The 12244-nt window shown below is 46.6% G+C and overlaps 1 protein-coding gene across 1 annotated transcript; it reads left to right on the top strand.

Moving 5' to 3' along the window:
* Positions 1–3967: 3967 nt before the first annotated feature.
* On the top strand, positions 3968–9575 carry VSTM5 (V-set and transmembrane domain containing 5). The gene is made up of 4 exons (XM_065654099.1): positions 3968–4069; positions 7422–7751; positions 7851–7991; positions 9467–9575. Exons 1-4 carry the CDS (start codon positions 3985–3987, stop codon positions 9508–9510), a joined length of 600 nt encoding a protein of 199 aa, XP_065510171.1. The 5' UTR covers positions 3968–3984; the 3' UTR covers positions 9511–9575.
* The last annotated feature ends 2669 nt before the right edge of the window (positions 9576–12244 follow it).

The following is a 12244-nucleotide window of genomic DNA, read 5'->3' on the forward strand; positions in this document are numbered from 1 at the left end:
CAGAAGACCAGAATAAAGTAACTCTGGACCACCAACTCCATGTGAAAGAGGAAGGTCCAGCAGGATGTCTCCTATTTTTCTTGTCTCCCTGTGCCTGGTGTACATTTCTGTTGCTGGTTCAGAAGCCTGCAGCTCTTTCCTGCTCTCTGCCAGCTGTTTGCCAGCTCTGTGCATCGACCAAAAGCATCCCAAGGCAGCAGTGAGCAGCTCCCAGCCCTCTGACCCTGCAGATGCAAAGCCCTACAGCCCCTGATAACATTTATTTTCTGAATTTTCTCCCATGGTTTCTCGCAGGATGAAAATATCTCTAAAATGCTAATGCAGGTCTGGAATCTCTGTGAATTTTTAACTCTGGTGGTTTTTATCTTTTCTTCAGCAAAAGACAAGGTCAAGCATTTTGCTGAGTCCAAAAAGACATCAATGGTAAAGGTGAAGGGGAAAAAAAAAAAAAAGGCAAACCCTCTGTATGAAGCATTTCAGAGTCATGCAGCATATTAGAGAGCAAAAGGAGCTTTCTGGCTTCTATCTGGCTGTTGCTGCAATTGTTAATGTGATTTTGTTCCATTATTAATGACACCAGAAAGATAAATCAGGCCTTCCAGGCAAACTTGAGAGACTCTCAGATAGCAAAGAGAAGGAAGGGAAAAAATCCCTTAAAATAATGGAAATAAGCAAAGGGAAGGCGAAGGGTAATTTAAAATACTGATCATGTAGCAATAAAAATCTGCAGATGTCTATAGTCTAGGGACTGTGAACAAAATCTTTTACAAATCTTGTAAATCGTTCTCAGAGCCTGCTAGTTTAAGGGCACTTTGTAACTAAACAAGGAAAAACTAATTTCTTACAGCCTGTACTATATTGCTTGATACATTTATGTTTCCTAGAATTGCTGTTTGACAAACAGAGAAAAATAAAACCAGAAGAGCAGCATTAATGGATGAAAGGTCTATAACCCAGAACGGCATATCATCAGCTTAATCTGAATGTGGTTGGACAGGATTCCAATAAAAAGCCTTGTTAGGAAAATACATCATGAATATGCCAAGGTAAGTAATCTCAGGATTAACACTCCCGTCTGGTTTTCCTGTAAATGGACTGTGAGGTAGCTACCAAACCAGCACCATGCAGCAGAGCCGGGCAAGGCGCACTCCTTTGCTCCCACCCGGCAGAACCAGCTCCACGCTGAAGCCTTGCACCCCTGCACAGGACCCACCACCGGCTTGTCCGCAGCATCCTCTTCGAATTTCATCCCAACAGCAGCAGAGATCTCTTGAGGCTCAGCCCCTATTGCACTTGGGGTGCTGGGAGACAGGCAGTGACTCAGAAGGGCCAAGCATCAAGGGGAAATTTGGTGATGTGTTGGCTGCTAATCAATAATACAGCTATTATTGGTACTCCTTGAGGTCAAGTGATTCACACTGCAGTCACTGGTTGATGGGGCTGCACCCCATGGTTCCCAACACCACCCCCTACGGTGCTGCTCACCATGGCCATGCCCCTCCACAGGCTGTTAGTAGGGAACCTGCCCCAAAAGTCCCCCCTGCCCTCCGCTGTGCTGCCACGGGCTCCCACCCTGCCCAAAGTGCTCCCCATTGCTGCCGTTCCACACCCAGCTGCATTTCCGCCTGAGAGAAATCTCCTCCCTTGCAAAGGGGATGTTTGCAGCACAGGGGGAGAAAGTGTGGCTTGCAATGGGCTCTCGGGGAGAGAGGAACCAGATGGCTTTCAGATAAATAGCATTTATAAAAATTTGGTTAAATACTTTCTTAATACTGGACATTTTGTCATATGTGTCACTGTATTTCCTGAGGTGCAGTTTATACTAAGAAAACCCAACCTCTAGACATTTTATAATTTTCCTTCTAAAAAGAAGGAATCTGAAAGCTCTTTTTTGTTAATTATTGATGCTGAAAACAAAAATTCATTTCTTATCCCAGGGCTCAACATTTGACCTGTGCTGCAAAGCCCAAAATCCCAATATTTGGGAAAAGCTCCAGATGTGGATTTCAACTTCATGACTATCATCTGCCTTTCCAAGAGGGTGGATTACATTAATACAACCAGTGTGACACATTTTAAATTACTCAAAGTTCAATTCATTTTATATGAGCATATACCCTATGTGTTGTGCTGCCAAAACAGATCGCTGGGCCAAGAGCTCAAAAATAATTTAAATGAAGGTTGAAATGAATGAAAAAGGAAAATGACATAAAGTCACATTACCACGAGACCTTCTTTAGTGTCTTCAGGAATAAAACTGCCATGAAGCAATAGGATCAGGAAGAAGCTTTGCCAGTGGGGATCTTTCCCAGGGGAAGGGCTCTGCTGCTTTCTCCTGTAATCTCATTTCCAGCAGGGACACCCAGGCACGATGTTGGTCTGACGCAGCAGAGGTGATTTGGCAAAGCGCAGCTCAGGCAGATGGGGTGGAGGGGAAGCACTTCGTAGGCTGCCTCTGTGGATGAAGTACAAACACATTTTCAGGCACTCCCAGCACCATGGCAGGCTGCAAAACCTACGTGAGATCAAATATTTGGGCAGTGTGTCCTCACTGACTTCTCACCCCCTGTCCCTTCATCTGATTCCCATTGCTGAAGCTTCAAGAGATGCACCAGAAGTCAGGGAAGCTGGAGATTTTCTTGCACCCTGAATAAAAGATGTGCCCTGGAGTCCATGCAGATTGCACCCTATTGCCAAAGCCTGACCTAAATCCTAGAAGTGCCCTCTGAGGTGTGCAGGTAGGAAACCCTAATGTCACATGGAGGCTTTCACTTGGCTGCACCACACTCGTTGGAAAGCCCCAGGGGCAGCAGGACCCCCACAGCTGAGCCCTGAGCAAGCCCAGCCCCAGTCCTGCTCGGTCCCCTGCCCAGGGCTGTGCTTCAGCCACCCAGGCCCTCACAGGACTCACTTGTCACCCTCGCAGACAACCAGTACCTAGGGAAACCTGCACTAGTCCACACAGTGCAGTGGGAGATGTGGCTGCCCAGCGCAGAGGGCTCTGCCAGACCCGAGCCATCCCTCCCGTCCACCCCGAGAAGCCTGTGCTGACCAGCAGACTGAGGTGTCTCTCTTTTATCCATGTCCTACTAAAGAAAATTTGAGGAAACAAGAGGAAGAAGGAGATGGAAGATCTGCAGAAGGGCCAGCCTGGTGTTTAACTCTTTCCCCACCCTGGGGGTGCATATGGCTGCTGTACCATCCGCTCCTGAGTGAGGATGAATTTTCAGGACTGGGGCACTTAGATGGTTTCTAATCGCATTTCCCTCTAACTCACGCTGTCCAAAAGAAGGACAAGCATTTCTAGGGACCTCCTCTGGAAGACGGTGGAAAGAAGAGAGGAACACACAGTGCTTGTGCTGGGTACGGTGAGATGGGAACCAGGCTCGTTTTCCAGCGTGGTCATCTGAGATGACCCTGGGGACACAGAGATGCCGCTGCCCAGCCCCACCGTCTCACCCGCAGCCATCACCAGGCTCCTCGGAGCGACAAAGTTCTTTTTAACACCCCGATGGGAAATTTCCCTTGCAGATGGGTGTTTCCTTAGCAATCATACACACACACACACACAAAGCACCCTCGATGGAGCGTCCCCAGCCCTGGGCACGGCTCCCCCCGCCGCTGGGAAGCGGCGCAGCGGGCAGGGCTGCGGCCCCCCCGGCCGCCCATTAGCGCACATTTCCTGGCTGGGGCGATGGCAGCCGGCCGGGCAGCGCTTTCCCTTCCTCAGCCAATTGCATCCTCAGTCCGCATCGGAGGATCGCGGGGTGTGTGGCGGGGGAGAGCCCGGGGGCCGCTGCGGCGGGCGCCGGGGGGAGCAGCGACCGGCGCCGCGGCAGGAGGGTGAGGAAGAGGAGGGAGAGGAGCGAGGAAGAGGAGGGAGAGGAGCGAGGAAGAGGCCCGGGGCGGGCAGCCCCCGGGGTCGGGCCGCGCCGGCCGGCCCAGCCGCTTAAATGCAAGCCCTGGGGCACCGGCTTCTCTCTGATGAGACCGCTCCAGGGCTGCCGCGGACGGGGCGTCGTGGTGGGGACCGTCACCCTCTGCCTGGCCGCCGGGTGGGCTCTGCAGAGTAAGTGTGCGACTCCGGCCCTTTCTCCCCTCCGCTTCCTCCTCCGGCTCTTCCCTCCTCCTCTTCCTCGCCGCGCTACCCCCGGCAAGCGGCGAGAGCCCTGCCTGACCCGGCCTGAGCCCGGAGGGCTGCGGGAGGGGCGGGGGACGGGACATAAGGGGCGCTGGGGCAGGCAGCGCTGCTCTCCGCAGGCTGCGGACGGTCGGGGAAGGTTTGAGGAAGCGGGGGAGCTGAGCGGGGCCAGCCCGGGGCTGCAGCCCGGCCGGGGAGCTGCGGCCGCGGGGGCGCGAACCCCCAGCCGCTCCCGGCGGGGACAGCCCCGAGCAGCCGCCTCCCCGCGGCTGCACCAGTGGCGGCGGGGACAAGGCATGGGAGGAAATGAATTCCTTTTAACCAGCCCAAAGGGCTTCAGCTCACGCTTGGGAAGCGCGGCGGCGAAGAGGGAATCACAGAATCGTAGAACAGCTTGGGTTGGAAGGGACTTTCAAAGCTCATCTAGTCCCACCCCCCTGCCATGAGCAGGGACATCTTCACCCAGCTCAGGTTGCTCAGAGCCCCGTCCAGCCTGGCCTGGGATGTCTCCAGGGATGGGGCATCCACCACCTCTCTGGCAAACCTGTTTGAGTACTTTACCGCCCTCATTGCAAAAAATTTCTTCCTCATGTCTAGCCTGAATCTCCTTTGCTTCCGTTTAAAACCATTACCCCTTGTCCTGTTGTAACAGGCCCTGCTAAAAAGTCTGTCCCCATCTTTCTTACCATCCCCTTTTAAGTACTGAAAAATACTTAAGGGAAGGTGGATTTTAACCCAGCACCCCACGGGTGTGAGTGGGGACAGGGCAGCACACGAGAGCCGGCCAGTCCTCTGCAAGTGACAGCCAGAGCAGGCTGCAGCCCCCCATGCCTGGGAATTGGGGTGGCAGTGCCACCGGCGCGTTTCGTTTTGACACATCAGGCTGTCTCCTTCATCGCCCAGGTGACACACCGGCAGGACACTGAAGAGTGAAGGAACTGTCCCCCGAGTGTTAGAGCTCCAATCTGGAGCTGTCCCCCCCATTTTAGAACTCCCGCTCGGAGGCTCCTCACCGCCAGCCCTTTTCCACCCATTGCCCAGCACGCTGCAGGCCCGGCTGTGTTGCTGCAGCAGCTTTGACTCTCGGCCAGGTGAATACTTCGGAGTGCAGCAGCAGCGTGCCAGGGACAGCAAACTCGCTGCACTTTGAGCAGCACAAGTACCCTCCTCTGCATGTTGTACTGGGTGTGAAGGGTCTGGTTTTGCAATCAGCAGTGCATGATGGCCTTGCTCAGTGTGCTGTAATGTTTGCTCTCAAGGCTCATGCAGCTCTGTTTAGATTAGACCGCTTCAGGTGATCTGGGCAGACTCTGTATTAAAAATATTTTTGAATGGTTATTGCATTGCCTTTTTTGGCTTTGTGTGCTGGACAGGGACATAACACATTTGCAAATAATTTAATAGAAGTATTATTAGTTTTTTTACATTTACTTAGCAATCGTATCTTAAAAAAAAAAGCCATACCCTTATCAAAACATAAAAGGGTCATTGTGGTGAGACACTCAGTTCCTGTCTAGTCAGAAGCAGAGCAAAAGGCCTTTAAATAAACATGGAGCAGAAAACAATTAGAACAATTTGCAGCGATTATCAGAGGTTCGCGTCTGTTCTGCTTCTCCAGCTGGCACAAACCCCCATTTCACAGCCCTGGTTAGTCTCTCCCGCACGCAGGCTGAAGGGCAGAGCACAGCGTAGCTGAGGATGCGCCGGGCTGCCCAGAAAGCGTCATGTCCCTGCCAGTGGACCCGGCAACACGAGCATCACAAGATACCAATGGAATGAGGATCCCAGGGGTCTTATCTGGGAAAAAGCCGAGATCCCATCTGGTTAACAAACAGATAGGGGCTGGGGCTTTCTCCTGTGCTGGTCCCATAGGTGAGGACCTGGGAATCACACTGGCTTCTCAAGCTTCCCAGCCTTGCCTTGACCAGCACAGTTTCTGAATTCTGCTACAGATCGCAAATAGGGTGAAGTTTGCTTATAATTCATTTACCCATCTCTCCCCATTTGTGGTTGCTCTGAGGTTTTGCTGGCCAGGGTGGGTTTCTTATTTTCTAATAAGGTTTTTTTAAAAGATTTTTTTTTCCCTTGGAGACTTTTTCTCTGCCTTTTTTAAACCATTCTTTTCCCTGAAGTCTCTACAGAACCTCCCGGCGCATACCCGGGCTCCAGCTTTGTGCTCCTGCAGTGTAGCCGAGGCTCTCATCCTCCCTCCCTGCTGTGTTAAGAGACATGTGCAGCTCAGCATTATTTTTTCAGTTCTGCTATTGCATTCAGGCTGTTCGCACAGTACGAGAGGAGAGCGGATGAGCTGCTCCAAGCCAAACCAGGAAAAAGCATTCACCGGTGAGGCTTACTCTGTGCTTTATCTGCCTTTTTGCCTGGTTTGATTTTTGCAGGTAGATAACAGGATTTCAGTCTCTAGCCAAGTGTCGCAAACATGCCACTAATTATTTTAAAAAAAAACCCAAGCCAATTGAAACTTGGATGTTTGGTGTTTATCCAAATCTTCATGCAGAAATTATTACAGTTACACATTAAACTACATGGTCAGTACAGTTTCACAGTGTTATGAACAACTCCGTAATCACATCAGTGGGAACCGGGTGAGAATTAAATATTCTTTCCTGTGCATTTTTTCCTGGACGTGAAGTCCCTGACTTTGCGTGACACTGGGCACCTTTGATTACATGCAGTTTGTCTGCACTGGCACATAACCTGCTGCCTTTACGAAGCTGTTGTCTCAAACATTGATTACACATCCTGAAAATATTATAAAGTCCCTGCCAAGTTTTCACATACTTAAGCCTTCTACAGTTCTTGCTTTTGGGAGATGGTAATTAATTTAGTAGGTTACCTTGGCCGTAGTGATTAAACTTTCCACTTAAATACAGGATTTTAAAGGAAAGCCAGTTACTGATGAATACAAAAGCATTGCTCAGAGTTTTCAGAAAATGTTACACTCCCTTCCTCCAAAAGATTTGTCCAAAGTCTGTCCTCATGGGTATTAAAATGCAGAAAGACATATAATTAGTTGTCTTGTATGGTGGCAGTGTTTCTTCTGCCTATCGCTGATTAAAAATGTGTATTTACTCTTTAATTTAAGTATGTATATTCCTGTTATGGTCAGCAGAAGGAAAGAGAAACTGCAGAGCATAATCCATCCTCTCCTAAATCAGACCACTGTGACGGGTAGGATGAATCATGCCCCAGAGGTCCCATCCTGCCCAGGACGGTTGGTTCAGCATCACCTCCACACTCATCACCCTCCTTTGTCTTTCAGCTCCCGGAGGAGTAACATTAGTTGTCCCACAACCCAACATCAATGCAACGGTGGCACAAAACATCCTCCTCTCAGTTGAATACTCTTGCAGAGGCGTCGCCACCATTGAGTGGAAGCATGTGTCCAGCTGGGGCACCACCAAAATTGTTGAGTGGAAAAGTGGGAATTATATCAACATATCCACAGACTACAAGGACAGAGTGACCACTTTTGAAAATGGCTCTATACAGCTTCTGAACGTGGGCATGAGAGATGCCGGCTACTATTTTATCACTGTAACAGAGGAGCATGGAACCAACACTTACGGCACCATCATAGTCAACGTTTATGGTACAAACTAGATGAGAGTTCTTGGCTTTACCTTGTCTTTAAACATTAATCTGCTCATAATCAATTTTATAATATTATTTTTTTCTGTCCTCCCTGCAGAGATCATCTATGAAGATTTACATTTTGTAGCAGTTCTCTTTGCATTTCTCGCTGCAGTATCTGCCATTTTGATCTGCTTCATGTGGCTGTGTAATAAATCTCTGCATCTATTTCAGAAAAAGACAACACACAAACTAACAGGTATCTTGCTAAGAATGCAGTCAAGGTATAGGGTTTTCAAGTCTGAATTTTGAGCGTAAAATTCACTTGTGATTTGGGCCATTAAGGTGCTAAGCAGGGACACTGAGAAACAAGACTGGAAGGGCTAAGTTCAGTTACCCTGTTCAACTCTTTACTAGCTGAGGCAACAGAATAATAAGTATTGAGTTGCAGAACAATCCACAGGACATCTACCTTATACATTTTACATCAGAAACTGCAAAACACTTCCCAACATTGCTAACTGCAAAACTTAGGGAGAATACTCAAATGGCCCTTGGGAGTGGTCCCCACCTCATTTCACAGAGGACCGCACCCCTCCTTCTCCTCTCAAACCCCCTTTCATCTGTCCTCATGTTTGATCCAGTTGCGGACTCCAACAAACACTGACTAATATCAAAACCAGACTCCTAAAACACGCCAAATGCATCAGGCATGAGAAGAACAAGGGAGCACAAGGGCTGCACCAAAGGGAACGTTCACATATTAGAGAAGCAGTTTCCAAGCCACAGCCAGGGATAGTGAGCCCAGGCAGCAAGACAAGGTCCCACACTGCAGGTCTGGGCTCAAGGTCTGGGCACATCCTTGGGACGGGAGGTTTCTTTTACCACTTCAAAACATATCAGGCATTTACCTCCCTTCTTTGTAAGGGCAGATCCACTGGTGGCTTCTTGTCTGGTAGGTAAAAGGTCTGTATTTCTTCTCTAATAAGCACTGCTTACGTGCTACACTACAACAAGCACCCTAAGTATCAGTATTTGACTAGACCAACACAGACACTCAAGAATCCTAAGCCTCATGGCCCAGACTTTGTGTCAACTCTGCAAAAGCTGGTATGGGATTAATTTGGCTTGAGCTGTCTTTTCCTTTCTGCCGCTCACCTACCGCTTTAAGTGCTGCTGCTGTTTTCACGGTGCACACACCGCTCACAAACTTCCGTAGCTACTGAAAATTTCCCTATCACGCCAGAATATACAGGCTTTGCTTTGGATAAAGCCTCTTCTTCCTCCAGTTAAAGCCAATCTTCCTGCAGAGCCAAATTAAATACAGTTATTTGGCAGAGTTCAGGAAAACCACAGTTCTGGAGACTTGCTTTGTCATCTCGCAGAACATGATCCAAAGCAAAGACCTAACTTCTCCCCCAGTTCCACTTTAGAAGAGCCCTCCTTTCAGAAGCCACAAAGAGAAGTATAAGAACAGGCCCTGTGGACTTTCGTTTTCATAGTGCCTTTAGTCTTGTACTGGAAGAAACCAGTGTCACTTTAAAGATTGTGAGGGACTCTTTCTGCAGTTAAATATTTTGAAAATATGTATTTAAAACCTAACTGTAGATGAGTAGGCTTGAGCTAATATTAAAAAGTTCAAAATGTCTCAGCTATTAAGACAGCATTGTTAATTTTGGAATGCTGGCCTTCCAATCCATTTGCCAATCAATAATAAAATCCTTTTATTTGCAGCAAGTACAACAGAAGAGATTGAATTGGAAACCACTGAGTGTTAGCCAAGGACTGTCTCATAACAAAAATAACAATTCTACCTCAGGAAAAAGTATTGGCAAAGAAAGCGGGAAGAAACCTAAAAGGTAAAATGTTTGTGACTACTGGAGAAATATCCTGACTTGCAACCTAATAGACATTAAATCAGCAGTGTCTGATGCAGCTGTTTTGACCTGTGAAGTTTTTGGCTCTGCTAGCCAAGGTCAAAAAAGAGTATGCTTTCATGCTGAGCACGAACACATTTTTGTGGCTAATTAATAAAATCTACAGCCTCTACCACACTTAAAAAAAACCAACCAACCCTCTAAGATCAACCCATGAAGGAAATTATCATGGTCTTGAAGGACACCTGTATATTGGCTACAGCAAGTCTCCTATTACAGACAGAGCTGCCATTAGCATCCTTCAACATAATAAATGTAATGTCTAATTACAGTATTACATTAAAAAATTAATTGCAAGGATTGAATCCTGTTTATTGCGCCTATGCTGCTACTTTGGGGTGTAAGGCATTTCCTGAAGCCCTGAAGACGAACTGTAATTCTTCATGAGACAAAACTGACTTTGAAACAACGCCGAGCTGGTCAAAGTTCCACCACTTGCATTTCCAATTGTTTACGCTGCCCCGGGGTATTAAGACACATCTTATGACATTACTAGAGAAGGTTGTTAAACAAGGAACCATGCACAGGCCCTGAAGAGGGCGTCGCCTATAATGATTAGAGGGGTCAGATAAAATACTGACACATCACACCAGTGGGGTGGTAAAATACTGAACAGTTTCACTGTGAAAGATGTCAAGTCCTTTGCAAACTTAGGCCACTGACAAATAGTCTATCTGGGAAGAAAAGCTAAAACAGCATTACTTAGAAATTCAGTATTTACAAATACAGTCCTGAAATTGCTCTTGTTGAGGAACCACCTTTGCTTTCCTGTGTTGCAAGAAAACATGAAGTGATCGAACTAATGTTTTCTTGAATCTGCATATTGCACTTAACGCTTTCCACCTGCAGATCTGCTGGGTGGAAAAACATTTGCTTTTGTGAGTGAGAAAGCACCAAACTGACAGAGCTTCAAATTATCCTGTTTTGATTTTGTAATCAGAAGAATTCTGCAGCGTGAAATGAACTTTGAAAATGTAAGAGACCACGGCCCAGTCTGTGTCTGCGGACTGAGCCCACCTGCTGCTACTGCCTCTCTCACACTTCAGCTCACTTTTTTGCAAAAGCGTCTTACAGTTCAGGCTGACAGAGCTTTGCCCCTGGCCAGGGACTATGATGCTCAGGTGCTATGGGTTAGATTTGGAAAAACAGAGAATTTCTTACCAAGTGCATAACAACGCAGGTAGGTGCAAAACAGGCTTTTCCCAAAGCAGCCTGTACACAATCCCTTTAAAAAGTCACCCCCGGATTTAACTGGCCATTTGTATTACAAACAGCCTCACCTACTCGTAAATTCGGGTCCCAGATTCAGCTGGTTGCTCCTTCCTTCATCTAGGAGAACAGACCAAATAAGGTGAGAAACTAAAAAAAAAAAAAAATCCCACTCATCTTGGCAAAGTAACACTTTGTTCTAATTCCTCAACTTAAGTATATATTACCAGTCTTCGGTATCTTTGGGTCTGCTAAGCTTTGACAACACAGAAGTCATAAGTGCATCTGTTTTAATCACGAAACTTGAAGTACTTTATAAAGTATCTATCTAGCATATGGAAAACATATTAATACAACAGATATTAATAATACAACATCTATATTTTTCCTGTTTACCATTCCAGAGTTTTTTTCAATCTCTGTATCTTAGAACTTGAATGTGACGTTACTCATTACGCTGAGCTGAGTATATAGCAGGTGCTCTGCCAGACTTATTTAGAAAGCGAAAAGTGCAGCTTATATATATTATTATCTGCTAACATTGACTTGAATGCTGTGACTGCCAAAGCCAAGAAATGGATAGAGGCATCAGTGATATTTGAACATATTGCTGCAATTGTGGAGACTACTTACACTTTTAGACGGCAATATTTGAAGGCTGAGATGGAAGTAGGAAATGACCACTTAAAATTCTTAAATTTAAGATGCACTGTGACAGCACTAAGAGGTTCCCAGCTCACACAGTTCTGCCTTGCTCAGCAAGTTCAGGCACCCATGCTCAGGTGCTGATGCTGGTGCCAACCTTGCTCTTAGGTAGTAATATCCTAGAAGAATGACGGGGATTCAAATAATATTCAGTGAGGACATACAGTACAGTTAGCCTATGTACAGTTTCCTTGTAGACGGTTCCTTACAAATTTTACGCAGAATTTAACATGCTCACTCTACATAAGTAGGATCACTTGCAAAATATTCACATTTTATTAAACTGATGCTTGTCAATAATATTAATAATATGTGATTATATATTTACTATTTATGAACAGTAATGATTATAATTAATGATTAATGTCAATAATATTTGATACACTGAATGTGAGGCTAAGCTGTCTGTAGCAGTTTCTTACGACACTGGAGGTACATGAAGTATATAAAGTCTTACAGCAAGCTGTTGAAGTTTAGCAACTAATAGCTATTCTTACTCCAGTTGTGAACTCTATGCAGAACAGCAGCAAATTTAATATGGAGAGCATTCCAAGCGATCAAAGGGATAAAGGTATTTTGCATTTAAACTAATTAAAGAGACGTACAAGTTCACAAGATTGCTTTGGCAATCAATTGTAAAGGTCTTAATCATCCCCTAGTG

This window comes from Caloenas nicobarica, chromosome 1, assembly GCF_036013445.1.
Source record: "Caloenas nicobarica isolate bCalNic1 chromosome 1, bCalNic1.hap1, whole genome shotgun sequence".
Taxonomy (NCBI): domain Eukaryota; kingdom Metazoa; phylum Chordata; class Aves; order Columbiformes; family Columbidae; genus Caloenas; species Caloenas nicobarica.